Raw genomic sequence first — 19,376 nt, 5'->3', positions numbered from 1 at the left:
CCTTAAGAGAAGTCTTTGGACAAAGAGCCAAATGCTTATGGATGGATCAGAAAAAACCAAGCACTCAACATCATGAAAATACTCTCTTTTTTTATCGTCGGTGCACAGTGTATTTATTATTTTACAAATACAGCACGCGGTTAGTGGTTCCAAGCAAAAGGCCCACAGTAATACTCTAATATTACCCATCGAAAAAGTCCCAACAGCTTCACAATTCGTCGTGTGAGCTTGCCTCTGGGAAAGTGAAAGTCGATTTGGAATGATTTTCCGCGAGATACCTGGCTGCCAATGCTGCATGTAACGCGGCTCCGTATGGAAGAACATCTTCATTGATTGTGTAATAAGGTGAATGCCCCGATTTCAGTGTTGATTTAGTCTCGTCTTTCATACCAACGAAGAAGAAGTATCCTGGAACCACCTCTTGATAAAACGAGAAGTCTTCTGCTCCCATAAGTGGTTGCCTTTCTATTACGTTCTTGCTGCCTAGCATATTCTCTGCCACATTTCTCCAGTGTTTGTGCAGATCTTTGTCGTTTACTGTCACTGGAATCAACGGCTGCTTCTCATTTTCATCGAATATTACAGTCGCATTGCATCTTTGAACACTGGCTTGTCTTGTGATAACCTAACATTCATATACAAAAAAAAAAAAATAAAAAAAAAATAAAAAATAAAAAATTGCATGGTAATTTAAGGAGGTGATTCTAAGAAGAAAAAAACTGCTAAACTTGACAACCAAACATTCATTGCTTAGTAAGAAGCATAGTTTACCTCTTCAATTCTTTGTTTAAGTTGGATAAAGCTTTCTTTTGAAAATGCCCTAAATGTCCCACCAATTGTGACAGAATCTGGAATAACATTGAATGCAACCCCTCCTTGGAATTTTGCTACTGTTACTACCTGCAATATATCTTTTCTTTTTCAAGTCCGACGTGCATATGCATAGGCTAAACGAGGATCAATGCGTCTTTAAAGATTAGAGCATGTGGGGGATATCTTATTCACTGCAATGATCAATGGCTACTGCTACATGTTCCAAAGTCTTTGGGTGGTGATTTTACTTCAGACTTCAGGAACTACCATAGCATTCCATAGAAAAGTTTAGTTAAAAAAATTGAAAAACAAAAACAATACAATCAAGATCCATTAAATATCTTTCAAATGCAAGAAATTTAATTTTCAGAGACACCCAAAGCATGAAAATGATCATTGGCCACTGCAACATGTTCCAAAGTCTTTGGTGGCGATTTTACTTCACAAATTGAGGAACTACCATAACATTTTGTTGAAAATTTTTGTTAATAAAAAATAAATAAATAAATAAAAAATACAATACAATACAATACAAGTCCATTAAATATCTTTCACATGCAAGAAATTTAATTTTGACAGACACGCAAAGCATGAAAATCCGACAATGACCTCTTCGCATGTGTAAGGGCATATACCTTGTCCAAGAGAATTTATCTAAATTGGTAAATACGAACTACTTTTAAGAGAGTTTATCTAAATTAGTAATACTTGTTATTTTTTGTATCAAAACATGAATCAAGCATTTCAGATGTAAACTTACTGATACTTGCACTGGACAGATAATGAATATCAATTAGGACCGGTGACGGACCGGCAGGTTCAAGAAATTTTGACAAAAAAGGAAACAGAAAGAACAATGTAAGTTGTAAGTTTTATAGAGCTGCAGTTGTTGGTCCATTAAGAATGAAAAAATTGAAATGTTTTTAAAAATAAGTGAAAGAGAAAGAACCTGTGAATCTAAGGGATCAGCTTCACGCGAAACAAGTTGTTGCAAACTGACAATTACAGTAGAAGCAGCTAAGATTGGGTCTATTGTGTGCTGGGGAATGGCAGCATGACCCCCTTTCCCACTTATTATTGCCTCGAAAAAACCACTTCCGGCCAAAATTGGGCCAGACCTGGAAGCAACTGAACCGATTGGGAAATCAACTGAGACATGCAATCCAAAGATGGCATCAACATTTTCCACTGCCCCTGCTTCTACCATTTTCTTTGCACCCCCAATTCCTTCCTCAGCAGGTTGAAAAACAAGAACCACAGTTCCCTATAAAAGACATATGGAATAACTAAGAATTCGTAATGACCCATATGCAGACACAAGCAAAAATGCATCTCTCATTTACGATCAAATATATATATATATATATATATATATATATAACTCTGGTCTTCAATGAGGAAGACAGGAAAATGAATAGATAAATCTACGACCAGTGTAATATTGATGGGGAGTCTTCTCCTTACTATACCATTAAGCACACTTAACAGATAGTTTATACGGAAGATGATCCTTTTTTAAGAGGAAATTTACATCCAATATGTTGGATCAAGTAGTTTCTTCAACTTTTCAAGCGGCATGCACTAATTTGGTGGTGCCAGCAACATTGGCATGTAGTTTCACTGTGCACTAAAAATGTTCAAAAAAACTACCACCCTAGATGATAACATGAAAGGGTTAGAAGAAACTTTTGCACGACCATAGACATATTATACAATACAAGGAGCCATGTTTCAGGATATCTTAATCAAACGAGTTAATTTTTCGTTTTCCACGGGTACAGGTCTATGAATTGATATATTGAGGATGATGCTGACAACAATTGAGCATTCTAAGCAATATCTTCCTTTATAGCAAATCTTTAAACCACCCAACACCAAATAAATACTTGACAAATACTCTCCGGACTCTAGCCAACAAACTAATTGATCATGAATTGAATGTCGAACAGAATTAAATATTAATTAAATGGCACATATAAATTAGATGATAAGTCAAAAAACACTTGTGGTGGCCCCAGAACAATAAATTTAACAATCATGATTAGTAATCATAGAAGCATCTAGGTCTAGGCTATGTATCTATCCCCATATAAATATATATATATATATATATGAGATTCAATTCAATATATATACAATAAAAGATTGTAAAGAGGTAAAATGTGAAAAGAAAAAACCTGCAGTTGGTGTTGATGTTGTTTAAGGATTTTTGCAGCACCAAGAAGCATAGCAACATGGGCATCGTGACCGCAAGCATGCATCTTTCCAGGGACTTTGCTCTTGTGCTCCCAATCCACACTCTCCTGTGACAACAATCGAAACCATAGGTATTATTATTATTATAGTAAAAATACATTAATTTACAGTTCAACAACAATCACTGGACAAAAAAACCGAGTGAAAAATTAATTAATTAAGACGAGAAAGAAAGAAAAGAAAGAAACTGTGATTTAACAATATATAAGATGAAGCTAAAGAATGAATGAACCTGCAGCGGTAGAGCATCCATGTCGGCTCGAATGGCAACAATAGGAGGCATTCCAGTCCCAATATAACCAACCAAACCGGTTTCAGCAAGTGGGTACCTATAAGGAACGCCCATCTTGTCAAGCTCGGCTCTGATAAGCTTGCTTGTTTCGAATTCCTCAAATCCAAGTTCTGGGTTCTCGTGTATCTTCCTTCTAACACCCACCATCCAATCCAAAACCTCCTGCTTTTTCGCCAAGTCAAGGAATTTAACTGGGATTTTTGCCACCTCTTCCGGGCTCAGAATACAAATGGATGGTGGCACAAAAGCCGTGAACATGGTGACTATGATAATCAAATAGACCATGCGATTCAAGATGAAGAGACCCATGTAATGTAATGTATGCGGAGACTGCACAGCTTAGAGTTATGAACAACACGATCGAAATGAGAGAGAGAGAGAGAGAGAGAGAGAGTATACAAGAGGGTTTTGCTTCTAATAGAGCGCTTTGCTTGGTTGGAGCAGTGGAAAATTGGGCGGAAAAAGGAAAGAAACTAAAATAAAAGAAAACAATCTATGTTATAATACAAGGAAGCTGACCTCATCAAGTGCGGAGCCTGAAAACAACGCTTTGCTGCGGATGGTGTTCGTATGGACTTGCAGATGTTGCAACCGGCCTTTCTTTTTGCACAACGTGAAAAACAACTACCACTTTTCTTTTGTCGAACGAATAGAGTTACATACATGTACAACCTTTTTTTAGTTTTTTTTGGAACAAGCATGTACAACTTATTAATGGAGCATACAACTTATTAATGGAGCACATAATTAAAAGCGATTTTTTTTTTTTCTTGGTCACATTATCACATATAAAAAAGGCAATGTCGATAAAGATGTTGATACTAATTTTGCAATAACTATAGCAATGTCGATAAAGATGTTGATAATAATTTTGCAATCACTATCTTCAAAAAAATAAAAATATTGCAATAACTCAAAATAAATGTTTTTTTTTTTTTTAACAAAATAATCATATTGATTATAAAACTATTTCAATACATGTTTAGAATTGTCTTATCCAAATATATACTATCATAGCACAACAAACATTCATTTTTGGTTGCAAGCATATGAAATTCATGTGTCAATGATGTTAAATCAATTAGTAAATTACTTACACTTAAAATTAAAAAAAATTGAATTCAAAACACCAAAATAACAATAGAAACTATTATAATGATATATATATATATATATATATATATATATATATATATATATATATAATATATCTATTTATGAATGAGGATTAAAGCCGCATAACTTTTGAAGTACCATTACCATCATCCACAAAAAAAATAAATAAATAAATAAAAATTCATTTCATTCCCTTATATGATATCCTATCCACTTTTATTACCTTAAAAAAAAAAATAGCCTGTTTGAAACAATCTAAGAGTATGTTTGGGATTGTTTTTTAGCCCTAAAATTGATTATTAACTAATTAAAAGTTAATTTAGGTGTTTGGTAAAATTTAAAATTTAAAATTATACATGTATATTCTCTAGAAGGTAATTTTGAAAAGTGATAAAATGCTAGCTTTAGAAATTCCAGTTTTAATTTTTTTAAATATTTAAAATACAAAATTTAACCTTTACTAATAAAGTTAGTGTCATTCCTACTAGTAATATATATATATATATATATATATATATATATATATATATATATATATATATATATATATATATATATATATATATATTATCCTCAATTTGTAATTTTAATTTTTAAATGTTGAGTTTTGATATATTAAATATATTCGGCATTGAGTAAAATAATATTTTTTTAAACAAAAATAGAATAATTTTGTGTTAAACATTGTATACAATTACAATAATTAAACATTGCTATTTATTAAATATTCAAAATTTTTTAAAAAAATATAAATTAATTATAAAATAATAATTTACCCAATACTAAGTAATTATTTGCATTTCTTTTTCTTAAAATTGTTTTTCTTAGAAAATACAAACTAAGCCCAACTATAAACATATAGAATGTTGCATTCCTTGTATCCAAATAGACACAAGTGGGTGGATTAAATGGTAGGAAGCCGACAAATCCTTTATATCTGCTTGTAGGAGTTGTAGCGGGTTTGATTCCTAGTAAGTTCTATCTAAGTTTTGGTGTGGATTTCACATACTAAGTACTATATGAGAGGGTGATAGGGACAACTGTACGGGTAGTGGACTGGGTAGTCTGTAAATTCCTGTATGGTTATAAAACTACAATTGCTAATGATCCATAATTCTTTAAAACTTAAACCGCAGACAATTACCATAGGTCTATTTTTTATTCACCACAAAAAAAAAAAAAAAAACACAAGTGGGATTTTCAACCCAAAAAAAAAAAAAAAGAAGAAAAATTGCAAATAAGCAACTATCATATAAAAGAATAAAGGATGAACATCGAAGCGACACCGTTTCAGGGGACAAAGAGAAAAGACTCAAATCCAGCCGTTGAATAAATTATGGAGAATGGGACCCAATCGAGCAGAAACCAATCAAATGCGGTCCACGTGGAAGAGTAAGACTTCCAAACAACGACGTAAGGAAAAGGCACCTTCCCGTCCTCTACTTCACCCAAATCCAACACGCTTAAGAAATTGGGAAAACCCCCAGTTCCTTTGCATTTAACCAAAATACCCACTCTCTCTCTCTCTCTCTCGATCCACCGATCTTTTCCCTTTTCTCCTCCGAAGCTCTGAATTTTGGTGTTCTTTAATTTTCTTTAAATCCGATCCCTAATTCGAACCTCCTGATCAATTTTCAAGGTACGATATATTTGGATTTTTTATTTATTTTATTTTTTTAATTATCCTTTTTCAATAAAGCCTATCAATCTGTAAATATCGCGGTCCTTCTTTTATTTATTTATTTATTGACTGTTAATTCTTTCCGATCGATTTTAGATTAGGGTTTTGCTTTTTGCATGACCTAATTCATAGTTTTGCAGAAGATTTAGGAGGGTCAATCACAGATAAACCAACCATGTTTACTAGGATTTTTGGGAAACCTAAACAGGAAACCAATGCCCTTACCTCCTTAGACAAGTTAAACGAGGTATGATGATCGCCAATTTTATTAGTTATTGTTTATTAATTGGGATTAGACAAACCTTATTTTGATTGTTTGATGCTTTTGTTTTTGGCACGGGTTTTATTCATTTGATTTCAATATTACGATTCTGGCTTGCTCAATATGCTTTCAATCGATTATATTATATTCTTAATATTTTCCATTTGGTATTGATGGTTTTTGATGGGGTTGTGAATTGCTTTGGGGCTGCTTGCTCGATAATTAAATTGTGGGCCGATGAAATCATTATTATATCATGCAATTACGCTTTTGAAGTAATGTTTCTATACTGTGGATGAAATAAGGATTTGTATTTAACGTTTTGGCAAACATTCTGGTTAAATTGTTTATTTATTTGGATGCTTTGTTAGCCAAGCATGAATTGCATATCCGACTTACCCATCATTCTTTACATGTATGAGAATCTGTATAGCAACTAATGTTCGCTATGTTTATTGGGCTTTATTTTCCAGCTTTACATTTGTTTGGAGGTCCATTTTTCAAAATTCTAATCTTTCATGAATCCTTTGTCACATTAATGCTTCTGTGGTAGTCTTTCTTTGTGCTTCAAATTTGTTTTAGCTTGAAAAGGTTAACTTTCACAGCCATACTTGCACACACACATCCTTAATCTTATGCGTGTTTATGGGAAGGAAATATTTGAGCAACTAATGTTCGTAATCTCTGCTCGTATCTGCACTATAATTTTTTTTTTCCCCCTAACATTTGAGTCTTGTAGAAAATCATGATTGATGGATATCATGATTGTCTAATGGATCTTGTGGTAGAAGATTCCACTGACTCTCCTCCCCAATCTTCTACTTTTGCAAATACACAGACAGTGGTTTTCTATTGACATACCTATTCATTCTGTGTTTCTTTCTGATAGAATTTACCAAACTTATGATGGAGAATGAGCAGCTTTTTACTGTTTATTTGTGTGATCGCTATTGAAATTGTTCAAATGCAATAGTAATATACAACAAGTTGATATTCTGTTATACACAAGGTTTTACATAGATGCAAGCTTCTGTTTATAATCTTGTTTCTTTTTTCCTTATTACACTCTTTAACTTTTTGAATGGTACAGACACTTGAGTTGCTGGAGAAAAAGGAGAAAGTTTTACAAAAAAAGGCTACTGCAGAAGTTGAAAAAGCTAAGGAGTTCACCAGAGCAAAGAACAAACGATGTATGATTGTGAAATATTGTCATTTATGAAGACTGATATTTTTAGCTGTTGAATGTTTTATATTGAATTATTTTGCGTTTGGAGTTGATGTAGTTCTTGCAGTGAGTGAAGCTGTTATTTACCAGTTCACTTTTGCTTCATGGAATACGTAGACCATGGGATAGGTGTTCGACTCTTTTTAAACATAGATGCTTATTAGGTGTTGTACTCTTTTTAAACATAGATGCTTATTAGTCTAGCACTCTTGTTTGATATCTGTTTCCTTGCTAGTCTTAGTGCAAAGTGTTACTTCTGATTTTATGGACCCTATATTTAGAGTCCGAGTGTTTATATGATCATGAAGTTACAGCTTCTGCCACCAACTTGTTAAATACAATTAAAAATGACATGGGGCTTCTATTCTAAATTTATAGTTCCTGTAGTTTTAAATATGTGAATGGTAATTCATGCTTGTATTTATCTGTCAGTATAGCCTCAACTATTTGACTTGGATTTTAAACCAAAAGTGTTTTGTGCATGATTTTTTTCAATTTTCTATTTGCTTATGCTTCAAAGCTAACCATTAATGCTTTTATAGTGGCTATACAATGTTTGAAGAGGAAGAGGCTGTACGAACAGCAAATAGAGCAACTTGGGAATTTCCAGTTGCGCATCCATGATCAGGTAATGGTGGAACTATATATATTAATAGCTTACATAGGTGTGAAGACCTTTTCCTCCTTTTTGCAGATTAGAATATCACAGATGATATCATTATTGATTTATTACATATATTGTTGTAGATGATAATGCTGGAAGGTGCCAAAGCCACAACAGAAACTGTTGATGCTTTGAGAACTGGAGCGGCTGCAATGAAGGCAATGCAAAAAGCAACGTGTGTAATAGTTCTATTTAGTATCTGTCTGTACCTGAAATGAAAAATATTTTAATGATATAAATTATGTGGGTCATACAGGAATATAGATGATGTGGACAAGACCATGGACGAGATTAATGAGCAAACAGAGAACATGAAACAGATACAGGAAGCTCTGTCAGCTCCAATTGGTACAGCAGCTGATTTTGATGAGGTTTGTATTCTTGTAATGAATATTTTTTTCCTCGCAGGCTTTATTTGGTCTCAAAGTGGATATGTTATTAATATATTCCTTCCATGTGATGAAATTGAGTGTTAATATGTGGCTGCTGAGAAGTTTAGGCATTTTTGTCATTGCAGGATGAATTGGAAGCTGAACTTGAAGAACTGGAAGGTGCTGAATTGGAAGAGCAGCTCCTTCAGCCTGCAACAACAGCTCCTGCAGCTCCAGTGCAGGTCCCAGCAGGCCGGCAACCATCTCGTCCTGTTCCTCAGAAGCGCACTGCTGAAGAGGATGAACTTGCTGCTTTGCAGGCTGAGATGGCACTTTAAGCAGGTTATTGGTCGGTTGTAATATGATGAACGTTTGGGTTAGAATTAGCAGGCTCAATCTGTTAATTTTCTATTAATGCTTCCGTATGTATAGTTTTGGTGTGGAATTGACAATCCTTCAAAGGTCAAACTTAAATGAAACGAGTGGATTCAAATGAAGTAAAGCATTGTTCAATTTGGATTAGTTGGTCCTTGTAATCTAAACAGCCATTATATTGATGAAACACTGCGACTTCTCAATGTTTTGATTTATAAGTCTAATAATATTGGCTTTCATTAAAAATAAAATTAAATTTTGATATTATTGGTAGTAGCCTGTGTTCTTTCTCACAAATTTACATACATGTGTAGAAGAATCCATCAGGAGAATCGATTAGGCTGCAGTGTAGAGTAATTTACACTGCCTTCTGCACATTTGAACCACAATTAAAAGTGAATTTTTTGAAGAACCCGAATAAACGTGCACACAGAGAGGATGCCATCCGATTCGACCGGTTAGATAATTTTCTGATGCCCATAACTTTTTTTACTACCGTTTTATAATGCAAAATCTTAAAAAGCAGAGTCTGACACATGATATTCGTCCATTGTCCTTAAATAAATAAATAAATAAATAAAAATGATAATCGTCCTTTAAATCGACAGCTTATAACCCAAAAACACCCTCATCTTACAAATAACCACCTTAACAAATTAACAAAACCTGCGCATAATTCCATATTACCCTCATAAAATGAAATTAACATGAATATTTTTTTGAAACTAAAATTTAAAATATTAATATATAGTAATTTTTTTATATAAAAAGTTTAAAATTAAAAATATTACCATCAAAGAAATACAAATAAATTGAACTTATTAATATTACATTATATTTTGGTTTTTAGTCAAAATATATGGATAATATACATTTGTAGCCAAAAATTTTAACAAAATTTATTTATCATTCCTTTATATATTATTTTGTGAATCGTAATATCATATTACTTATCAATTCAACTAAAAAAACTTATGTTTTTAATTACACAGTTGACAGTTGACACTAGGGTTGAATTTGGAACATACTAATATAGTACAGAGAGAGATTTGTTATTTACATAGTTTAGGAGGATTACTTGTAACTACCAAATAATTTAGGGGTTCTATTTATTTTGCCAATTTATTTTTTAATTCTTAATATTACTTAAAACATAACAATTAGGGTAATATTATATATATATATATATATATATATATATATATATATATATATATATATATATATATATATATATATATATATTTATTTATTATTTTAGTTATATTAGTTTATAGTGTATAGTATTCTTTTTTTTTTTTTTTTTTAAATACCTTGTAGCTAATCAATCAGCTAGAAATTTTATTTTGAGTCGTCATATTTTTTTTTTTTTTTTTTTTTTTAAAATTTGAAACCATTAAAAGGAAACTAATACTAACTGATAACTAAAAGAAATGTTTCTATCTTACAATGATGATATGGCACAAATTTAGCCATTAGGTTCGATATTGTTGACAGATCATAATTTGGCTAATGCAAATTAAGACGTTCCATTTCTTTTCTAATGAAATGAGAGATCCTTGTCGCTTCAGAATGCCTCCGGCAAACAGCAAAGTCAAATCATTAATGTTACTCAATTCAAACAACACACAAATACCAAATAGCCGCATAGGACTTTTGCATCGGAGTCAATTCCACTAACCATCAGATGTAACTTCTTCTCAACATTTATGATTTCATAAAGCTTGAATCAAGTCAACGTATCAGTGTTTTATGCAGAAAAAGGAAACTTGCATTGTGCTGACATCACTAGGTCTACATATGTAGTCATAGAAATGCAACCAGCTATATTATTATCATGTGCAACCGTCTAATCACCCATCGAGCTGCGTGGGAACTGACGACAACTCCAAATAGTCGAAGTCATCAGTTATTCCTACCTGCATTTTGGAGCACATTTTCAGAGGAAAGATAGAAGCTTGGGAAACTACGTGGCATTAAAAGTTTTACTATCCAGGATTTAGGACCTTTTAATCACAAGCCAAGAAGAACAATTATGGCCCCATGAAAAAAAGAAGCAGAGAGACAAATCTGAAATGCTTTATTTATTTATTTATTATTATTATTATTTTATCTTCCAATGCTTTTGTGTTTAAAAATGTAGGAGTTAGCTAGAGAAACTGAGAATTCCCGCAGCAATGTTAATTTCAAAGGTTTAAGTTTATTGTTATCGCATTGAATAATAGATTGAGTGAACAACTAATCAGATAATATACCTCTTTGTACATGCTTTCAAGCTGCTCTCTGGCCTCGGGGAAATTGTTTGAACACCACTGGCGCAATGTGAAAATGTTGTCTGCAGAGGTTTAGCCCGTTATAATTAAGAAACAAACAGAACCCACCAGTGTCACAATTGTGTGGAACTACAACAGACAAAGACCAAAAAATTAATGCAAAAATGATAAACCTGTCCATCTGTTTACTGCCGCGTGGGCAACTTCAATTGCTTTCTCTGCCAACAGAATAAGCATGTGATAAGTAGGGGTAACACTCAAGCATCAAGCAGGAAATGTCATTTCAGGTGTGAAAAGCGACCCTTAACTCATTTCTTCAAAGGCAGCCGGATCATTTTCCGCATACTGCTCCATTTCACGCTGAAGTTTACCATGCAATACAGTTAAAAAAACATGAATAAAATTCTAATAACAATGTTGGGTTCTTTTAAAGAGGTGGCTAGGTGCAGCATATTTCTAACCTTTAACTCAGAGTACTTGAGCTCAATGGATTTTAGCTTAGCTAAGGCTTCCTCTCGTTCATCCTGGAGAAAGCTAGCTTGAGAATGCGATGCATAAAAATCAATGTATAAAATACCCAACAGTTGATCCTTTTAACGTAGAAACTAAATGAAAGCCAGATGGTCTTTTTAAACACACTCACAGATGCCTCTCTCCCCTTCTTTAGGGCATCACACTGATCAACAAGTTCTGCAAGCCGCTTTTCACTTCTTTGAATATCAGATTCAAGTTTGCGATGCACATTCCTCAGCTGCTCAATGATAGGACCATCTTAGTTGGTGCTAGAAAGGAAGATGGATACAAAACACATGTCAACGTGGTAAAAGCATATCAAAGTCTCACCTGATTTCCAGCACAGCTAGGGAGACTCCAAAAATACACCTGAAATTTAAAATTCAAAGATGAAACAAGTTGTAAAATAGTGTGATATAGTACATATCAAGAGTGAACAAATATGGAAAATCCACTCACAGAAGTTCCTATCTTGTCTTTTAAAACAAGATCATCATCCACCAGACTCTGGACCACATCTTTCACTGACTGGCTAATCACACCTTTCTTTGGGCCCAATTTCTCAAGTTCCTTAAGCTGAAATCACCATCATCATCACCGTCATCATAGATATGATCAATGTGGGGAAGCAAAATAACAACCAAACACATGTCAGACAGTTGAAGCTGGTGCTCTACTCGATTAGAAAAGCAACATCGCATCATGGCTATCCATTTTAAATAAATAAAATTAATACATAAACAAGAATACTCACGAGGAAAAAGTCCTGAGAATCATAAAAGATTTGAAGTATCTTCTCGCGCTTCTCGTCCAGCGAAAGACCTCTTTTTTTCGACTGCAACGCATGCGAAGATTTTTTTTTCAAAGAAAAGATAATAATACAAAATAAAATAAAATAGAGAGATAATTGTAACAAAATTGAAAAGTAAACAAATAAAGAAATCAGGGATTACGGAAAAATTGAGAAGGTAGATAGACAGATGGAAATCATAATTGAGAAGAGGAAGAAAAAGAAAAGAGAATTCAAGATGATGCAAAATCAGAAAGATAGTCCGTTGGAGTCTTTGAGAGAGGTAATGAATTAGGGTTTATGGAGAGCGAGTGATTTACTTACCATGGAAATGGAAGCGGAACTGAAAGTGGAGGAGTACGTACTACGAACAAGCTGAGCCGGTAGATGTCAGATCTGATTAGGATTACTCACTCACTGTGGCACTATGCTCTGCGGAAGAAGAAGAAGAACAACAACAACTGAAGAAGAGCAGGCGGCGTGTGCGATGCCCTCCTCGTTCGATTTGGCATTGGCGGGAATGATTTTCATTTGGTCCAATACTAACCTACGGCCCAAATTACTGAAATTCTCTAGTCCACCGACCTAAACCACTGTTTGCATATCATGGCTATTTTTTTATTTTAAAATAAAATAAAATACATGTGAAGGTTTCAATTGTCAAGGATAAGGATAAGGAGCCTATAGCCTATGAGGTATACTTTTACTTTGCTCAGAGTCACGGGCTAGCTAGCTTTATATAATATATTGATGTTCAATTATATCCAATCAAGATCTAAAATAGTATTTCTTTTAGCCCCCCAAAAAAAAAAAAAGATCTAAAATAGTATTTCATTACAAATATATAAATATATATATATATATATATATATCTGAAAAATAGTACTCCATTGTATAAGGTGGTGCCTTTTGGATGGGTATAGAAATTGTTTTGCAATTAATTAAAGCCATTAATTAGCTCGGATCGTAAATTGTGTGTAAAGTTATGTTTAATTTGTTTTATGAATTAAGGGGTTGAGTTTTGAGACAATTAGAAAAGTAAAATAGGTGGCTTTTGGTATGACGCAAAATGTGGTTTTTTATAAAAGAAATATTTAAAAATTTAATGGAGTTTCTTTATTATTGAGTCAGACTTGCATTGGGCTAAATTAATCAGACAATTTGCATAAGATATATATATATATATATATTTGTCAGGCAGACACAGGAATTCATAGTTCATTCACCATAAAAAAAAAAAAAAAAGAAAAAAAAGAAAGAAAAGGGAATTCATAGTTCATTTTGTTTGCTTGGTGGGCGGGTGGGTCGTTGGCTAGTCCTCATCCAGAAGGCGGCAACTTGTTTACAAATACCTGGTAAAATAAAGACAAATTGTGTTTGACCAACTCGCCCTTATTATTATTCATCCAAAAAAAAAAAAAAAAAAAAAAAAGCCCTGAAAATACGAAATAAAGTGATTCAATAAGTAAGCAGAAAGTGGTGGAATTGTATGCCATTATTGCAACTGGCTGGCTGTGAGTCTTAGACAAAGCTCTGAGGGAACAGCAGCGACTCTGCGACTGCGAGCATATTTTGCAAATGGCAACATTAATTGGTTTCTTCTGTGTTTTGCTGGCTGCAACTTTAGCTCATGCCCAGCGTCAGCAAGGTTAGGTTTATTAGCAAGCATTTTCTTAATTTTTAAAACAACAACCACAACAATAGTAATAAAAATAAAAATAAAAAGCGAGAACTAGTCGTTGCATATTAAGCTTGAATTTCGAGATTTGAGTTCCATCATGCATGACCATGATTTAATTTGGTTTTTCCATCCCAAAACCAGAAGGGGTGATTATTACGAATTAATATGCTAAATTAGATTATATATGTATATTGTATGTATGCATTTATAGTTGGTTTTTGCTCTGTTAAAACTAGTTTACATTATATTTATATTTAGGATTCATAAGCATCGACTGTGGCTCTCCAAATTTCCAATACCAAGACGTGGATACCGGCATAAGTTATGTTTCAGATGAAGCTTACATAATCACTGGGATTAACCGCAACATCTCCTCCCAATATGCATATCCAATCAATCCCAACCTGCCATTCCCTCTTTCCGACCTCAGGAGTTTTCCTCAAGGTTTCAAGAACTGCTACTCCTTGAACCCTTCAGCTGGAAATGGCAGCTTGAATTTGATCCGAGCTTCCTTCTTGTATGGAAACTATGATGGACTAAACAGACTGCCCGAATTCGACCTCTATCTTGATGTCAACCTTTGGTTCACTGTCACATTCCAATCTGCTTCTCACATTATCACAACTGAGATCATCACCACCGCACTATCAGATATCATACATGTTTGCCTTGTTGACAAAGGCTTGGGAGTTCCTTTCATCTCTGCGCTGGAGCTCAGACCCCTTGATGCTTCCATATATGCTACCGAGTTTGGGAGGACATCTGCTTCGTTACTACTCTTTCAAAGACTGGATATTGGGCAAACCAACGGTACAGGTCGACATCAGGAGGATGTTTATGATCGCATTTGGACCTCCTACATTTCAACCGCTTGGGATCCCCTTGCAACCTCTCAAGTGATTCATACCTTTGAAGATGGATATAGAGTGCCTTATGACGTAATTAGGACTGCAGCCAAGCCCCAGAATGGTACTGCATCTCTGGAGTTGAACTGGAATGCAAATGATTCCAATTCTGAGTTTTACGTTTACTTGTACTTTGCTGAAGTTGAGCAACTTGGCAGAAACCAATCTAGAAAGTTTAATGTATCTTGGAATGGAACTCCACTATTCCGATCTTTCAGTCCTCGTCGTAACTATTCAACCATATTATCAAATTCAAAAGCCCTGGTTGGGAAAGAGCACCTGATTTCAATTTATAGAACTGAGGATTCAACTCATCCGCCTATTCTCAATGCTGTTGAGATTTTCATGATCAAGCACATGGATGACTTACCAACATATAGTCAAGATGGTATGCTTATAATACTTTGGGTATATAGAAATTCATACCTAGGAAAATTAAATTACCAGATGAAAATTGAATAAAAAACCACAGCAGAAGAGACCTTGGTGCATTGCAAATTAAACTTGAATCTAGCTAAATAGAAGTAATAATTGGTCAGGTTACACAACCATGATTTTAGAATTGATAACATGAGTTGTTTATTCATACAGTTGATGCTATTGTGGATGTCAAAACAACATACCAAATTAACAAAAGCTGGACTGGTGATCCCTGCGGGCCAAAGAATTTCTCTTGGGAAGGTCTCAAATGCAGCTACAATGCTTCATTTCCTCGGATTATTTCTCTGTGAGTCTTTCTGCTGGTTAACTGGTATGAATCCTTACCTGCATCCTCATTTTTAGGCTGTTCTTACAAGAGGTGCCTTTAATTGTGCTTAGGAACTTGAGTTCGAGCAATTTGAGCGGGACACTAGCTGCTTCCATTGCCAAGTTCTCATTGCTGGAGTCTTTGTAAGTAAAAATATTGTTCATGTAGCTACAGATCTTCAGCTCATCTTATATGATTTAGAAAACTGTCTCAGGGATCTTTCTAACAACAACTTGAGTGGATCAATTCCTCGGTTTCTGGAGGATCTAAAATCTCTCAAGTTCATGTAAGTGATGAGCATAATGGAATCTGGTAATGTAATTATGGAAGTATGGTACTAGAGGCTGACAGCAGTTTGTAACGAAATCCATTTATTTGAAAAAATTGTATGTAGGAATTTGAAAGACAACCAATTGTCTGGTTTAGTTCCTAGTGCTCTTCTCAAGAGATCAGACGCTGGATTACTTGTATTGAGGTCTACCTTCCTTTTCCTTCCCTTCTCAAACTCAAAACACATTTCCTATCACTGCTTGCTTCATATTTTGGCTCCTATAAATACACAGAAGAGTGCAGCATGCTATGTATTGATATGTAAAAAACTGGTCTGATTTTTTTTTGTTCTTTTGTTTATTTTAGTGTGGATGGCCAAAATCTTTGCGCGTCAGATTCATGCAAAAAGAAGAAGCAAATTGTTGTTCCAATAGTGGCATCAGTGTCATCAGCAGTAGTAGTCCTTATAGCACTGACTGTCATATGGAAACTGAGAAAAGAGAGAAAATCAAGTAACGTTACTTGCTAATTGCTGTTTGATACATACAATTTATGTGGAGTAAAGCACGCTAAAAGTCGAAGGTATGGAATTTTGTTTTGGATGCATGCAGAGGCAGATATGACTAAGAAAATGGGAAAAACAGTAGCAATAAAGAAGATGCAGCTGAGTCATGAAGAGGTTTTAGAGATTACCAACAACTTTGGAAAAGTGATAGGGAAAGGAGGATTTGGGACAGTGTACCATGGCTACATGAAGGATGGCAACCAAGTTGCAGTCAAGATGCTTTCTCCATCATCATCTCAAGGACCCAGGGAATTCCAGACCGAGGTTAACATGTCACTAATTTATTAATTAATTATTAATGTTGAAGATTTACAATATCGAATAATACATTCATATTTAAAAAACTCATTAAGGTTATTTGCGGACTACTATCAGGCGGAGCTGTTGATGAGAATCCACCATAGAAACTTGGCCTGTTTTGTTGGATATTGCGATGATGCTGATCACTTGGCTCTCATTTACGAGTACATGGCCAATGGAAGCCTTAAAGAATATCTTTCAGGTATCATTATTATTACAGTAATATACATATATGTATTATGATAGGACCTTAAAGTATATAATGCAATGTAAAATTTGAGTTTTGCAGAGAAGAGTTCGGATTTGAGTTGGGAAATGAGGCTTCACATAGCAATAGATGCTGCTCAAGGTTAATTAGTTTGGCACATTTATATATCTGTATATCATACATAGAAATTTACATTGGTTAAAATGGTTGATGAGGAATTAATTGCATTTGGAATATGTATGGTATGTATGGTTAATGGGGGACAGGTCTAGAGTACCTGCATAATGGATGCAAGCCACCAATAGTACATAGAGATGTGAAGACAGCCAACATTCTATTAACAGAAAACTTGGATGCTAAAATAGCAGATTTTGGTCTTTCTAAAGCTTTTCCCAGTGACAGAGACTCTCATGTTGAAACCAAAGTCGTAGGCACAGCAGGATATCTTGATCCAGAGTAAAGCAATTTAATTTAATTTAATTTTCCATTATTAATCTACTCATTTTATCAGTACTGACTAATAAATTTCATGAAAATATTTCTTTGTTGTTGTTGCTGCAGGTACTACACCTCTCGTAAGTTGAACGAGAAAAGCGATGTATATAGTTTTGGTGTGGTTCTGTTAGAGCTAATCACAGGGCAAACTGCAGTGATTAAAAGTGAGGTTCGAATGCACATCTTAGATTGGCTGGTTACGGAGCTGGAAAAAGGAGATATAACAAGAATTGTTGATGGAAGGATGATGCAATTGCAACCAGATTTACAAGTGAAGTCTGTTAAAAAAGCTTTACAAGTAGCAATGGCATGCACCACTTCCACCTCCCTTCAGAGACCCACAATGGGTTCTCTATTGGCAGACCTTAAACTGTGTTTGGAGATGGAGTTATGTAGGGATAGCATTTCGCATCCACAAAGTACAACAAGTACTGATACTAGTCATCATAATCAGGATCGCATTTACATAACGTCATCTTCATATTTTTCATCTGATCATGAACTTTCTTCCAACAATACTACTCATTCCCTCAATGCTCAGTCAATGACTGCACCATTTCCAAGGTAGACTAGCTAGTCAAACTTTATATATATATATATATATATATATATATATATATGTCATTCTTAATTTTTCTTTAATTAAATTCCCTCTTTTTGTTTCCCTAGCTTGTATAGAGAAATTTACAATAATTCATGCATATAAAGGTCAAATTATTTTCTTTGTCTAGTATATTAAACTTTAATATAATTAATTAATGGTTGTTAATTGTCACCAATGCTTATTGCCAACTTTATTGTTTCAAGAGAACTGGAGTCTTAAAAGAGGATATATGCGTTGTATTGCATTATATAATATTAACAATTACTTTTTTTCTTCTGTACCTTCAAAGGTGAAAGGATGTAGTTACCATATGGTGTGATTAAGGCGGAGAGAAACTTGTGTATATGGAATAAATTTCTAGCAAGTTTCCCAAATCTAATATTTCTGTTATGTGTTATCTCTAGAATTATGAATTTATTACAGAGAATACTGGTATACGTACACAATTATGATGGTAACTTTATTTATTTATTTATTTTAAAAAAGAAGAAGGATATATTGCAAATGATGAGGTCCAGCGTTCACAATATTAGTATATATTCGGTTCATTCAAAGGGCGTTGTTCTGATGACGAGATTTTTGGAAGCAAAAGAATGGCTTGCTCCTCAAAATTTATAAAAAATATGAACATTAATACATATTTATATCTATATGGTTTCCAAGTTTTTAGAGGGCAAAAGAAAACAAACAAACAGGCAAGGACAGAGAGAGTATATGGTTATCGTCAGAAAGAAAAAGAGAGACATTTTCTTCATCTTTGAATTGTCAGGGCAATATTGCAATGCAACTTTTGTGACCACTGACCATGTCAGAACAATTTCACATTCATCACCACCTTCATCATCATCATCATATATATATATATATATATACATATAACATCAACATTTCGCTTCCATTAAGTCCACCAATTAATAATCTAACCCAAACAAAAATTACAAAAATATATATATATATATACATATAACA

At 33.9% G+C, this 19,376-nt stretch overlaps 4 protein-coding genes across 5 annotated transcripts; 2 read left to right on the top strand and 2 right to left on the bottom strand.

The window, feature by feature from the left end:
• Nucleotides 1-70: 70 nt before the first annotated feature.
• Nucleotides 71-4,032, bottom strand: LOC107424006 (IAA-amino acid hydrolase ILR1-like 4). Its single transcript, XM_048479750.2, has 6 exons — nucleotides 3,881-4,032; nucleotides 3,302-3,691; nucleotides 2,991-3,116; nucleotides 1,763-2,077; nucleotides 772-900; nucleotides 71-625 (listed from the first exon to the last, which is right to left on the bottom strand). The coding sequence occupies exons 2-6, from the start codon at nucleotides 3,668-3,670 to the stop codon at nucleotides 209-211; spliced, it is 1,356 nt and encodes a 451-aa protein (XP_048335707.2). The 5' UTR covers nucleotides 3,671-3,691; nucleotides 3,881-4,032; the 3' UTR covers nucleotides 71-208.
• Nucleotides 4,033-5,950: 1,918 nt separating this feature from the next.
• On the top strand, nucleotides 5,951-9,311 carry LOC107424037 (vacuolar protein sorting-associated protein 32 homolog 2). 2 transcript variants are annotated; one of them, XM_016033728.4, is made up of 7 exons: nucleotides 5,951-6,116; nucleotides 6,302-6,405; nucleotides 7,511-7,610; nucleotides 8,188-8,273; nucleotides 8,393-8,484; nucleotides 8,566-8,680; nucleotides 8,827-9,311. In XM_016033728.4, exons 2-7 carry the CDS (start codon nucleotides 6,334-6,336, stop codon nucleotides 9,016-9,018), a joined length of 657 nt encoding a protein of 218 aa, XP_015889214.1. In that variant the 5' UTR covers nucleotides 5,951-6,116; nucleotides 6,302-6,333; the 3' UTR covers nucleotides 9,019-9,311. The 2 variants fall into 2 exon arrangements, with proteins under 2 accessions (XP_015889214.1, XP_015889213.1); XM_016033727.4 differs by having other exon boundaries at nucleotides 6,299-6,405.
• A 1,178-nt stretch (nucleotides 9,312-10,489) lies between these two features.
• On the bottom strand, nucleotides 10,490-13,315 carry LOC107423966 (meiotic nuclear division protein 1 homolog). The gene is made up of 10 exons (XM_016033629.4): nucleotides 12,956-13,315; nucleotides 12,596-12,676; nucleotides 12,301-12,417; nucleotides 12,172-12,210; nucleotides 11,972-12,079; nucleotides 11,790-11,852; nucleotides 11,637-11,688; nucleotides 11,502-11,546; nucleotides 11,311-11,390; nucleotides 10,490-10,974 (listed from the first exon to the last, which is right to left on the bottom strand). The coding sequence occupies exons 1-10, from the start codon at nucleotides 12,956-12,958 to the stop codon at nucleotides 10,909-10,911; spliced, it is 654 nt and encodes a 217-aa protein (XP_015889115.3). The 5' UTR covers nucleotides 12,959-13,315; the 3' UTR covers nucleotides 10,490-10,908.
• A 548-nt stretch (nucleotides 13,316-13,863) lies between these two features.
• On the top strand, nucleotides 13,864-18,544 carry LOC107424028 (probable LRR receptor-like serine/threonine-protein kinase At4g29180). The gene is made up of 12 exons (XM_016033715.4): nucleotides 13,864-14,279; nucleotides 14,571-15,605; nucleotides 15,809-15,944; nucleotides 16,037-16,108; nucleotides 16,180-16,251; nucleotides 16,360-16,440; nucleotides 16,602-16,747; nucleotides 16,847-17,064; nucleotides 17,176-17,302; nucleotides 17,390-17,449; nucleotides 17,575-17,764; nucleotides 17,870-18,544. The coding sequence occupies exons 1-12, from the start codon at nucleotides 14,210-14,212 to the stop codon at nucleotides 18,369-18,371; spliced, it is 2,709 nt and encodes a 902-aa protein (XP_015889201.2). The 5' UTR covers nucleotides 13,864-14,209; the 3' UTR covers nucleotides 18,372-18,544.
• Nucleotides 18,545-19,376: the final 832 nt, after the last annotated feature.

The sequence above is a fragment of the Ziziphus jujuba genome, chromosome 7, assembly GCF_031755915.1.
Source record: "Ziziphus jujuba cultivar Dongzao chromosome 7, ASM3175591v1".
NCBI lineage: Eukaryota > Viridiplantae > Streptophyta > Magnoliopsida > Rosales > Rhamnaceae > Ziziphus > Ziziphus jujuba.
Note: the sequence above shows the minus strand (reverse complement) of the source record. Positions and strands in the feature narration are given on the sequence as shown.

Excerpts from the sequence above, each read along its gene's own strand:
- LOC107423966 (XM_016033629.4), bottom strand. Across the intron at positions 12,211-12,300 it reads AAGACAAGATAGGAACTTCT|GTGTATTTTTGGAGTCTCCC; the intron begins GTGAGTGGATTT and ends TTTAAATTTCAG. Across the intron at positions 11,547-11,636 it reads GGCTGCCTTTGAAGAAATGA|AGAAAGCAATTGAAGTTGCC; the intron begins GTTAAGGGTCGC and ends TTCTGTTGGCAG.
- LOC107424006 (XM_048479750.2), bottom strand. The coding sequence starts at position 3,670 with ATGGGTCTCTTCATCTTGAATCGCATGGTCTATTTGATTATCATAGTC. Across the intron at positions 3,117-3,301 it reads TGGATGCTCTACCGCTGCAG|GAGAGTGTGGATTGGGAGCA; the intron begins GTTCATTCATTC and ends TTGTTGTCACAG. Across the intron at positions 2,078-2,990 it reads AACATCAACACCAACTGCAG|GGAACTGTGGTTCTTGTTTT; the intron begins GTTTTTTCTTTT and ends TGTCTTTTATAG.
- LOC107424028 (XM_016033715.4), top strand. The coding sequence starts at position 14,210 with ATGGCAACATTAATTGGTTTCTTCTGTGTTTTGCTGGCTGCAACTTTA. Across the intron at positions 14,280-14,570 it reads TCATGCCCAGCGTCAGCAAG|GATTCATAAGCATCGACTGT; the intron begins GTTAGGTTTATT and ends ATTTATATTTAG. Across the intron at positions 17,303-17,389 it reads CCTTAAAGAATATCTTTCAG|AGAAGAGTTCGGATTTGAGT; the intron begins GTATCATTATTA and ends TGAGTTTTGCAG.
- LOC107424037 (XM_016033728.4), top strand. The coding sequence starts at position 6,334 with ATGTTTACTAGGATTTTTGGGAAACCTAAACAGGAAACCAATGCCCTT. Across the intron at positions 7,611-8,187 it reads CAGAGCAAAGAACAAACGAT|TGGCTATACAATGTTTGAAG; the intron begins GTATGATTGTGA and ends ATGCTTTTATAG. Across the intron at positions 8,681-8,826 it reads CAGCAGCTGATTTTGATGAG|GATGAATTGGAAGCTGAACT; the intron begins GTTTGTATTCTT and ends TTGTCATTGCAG.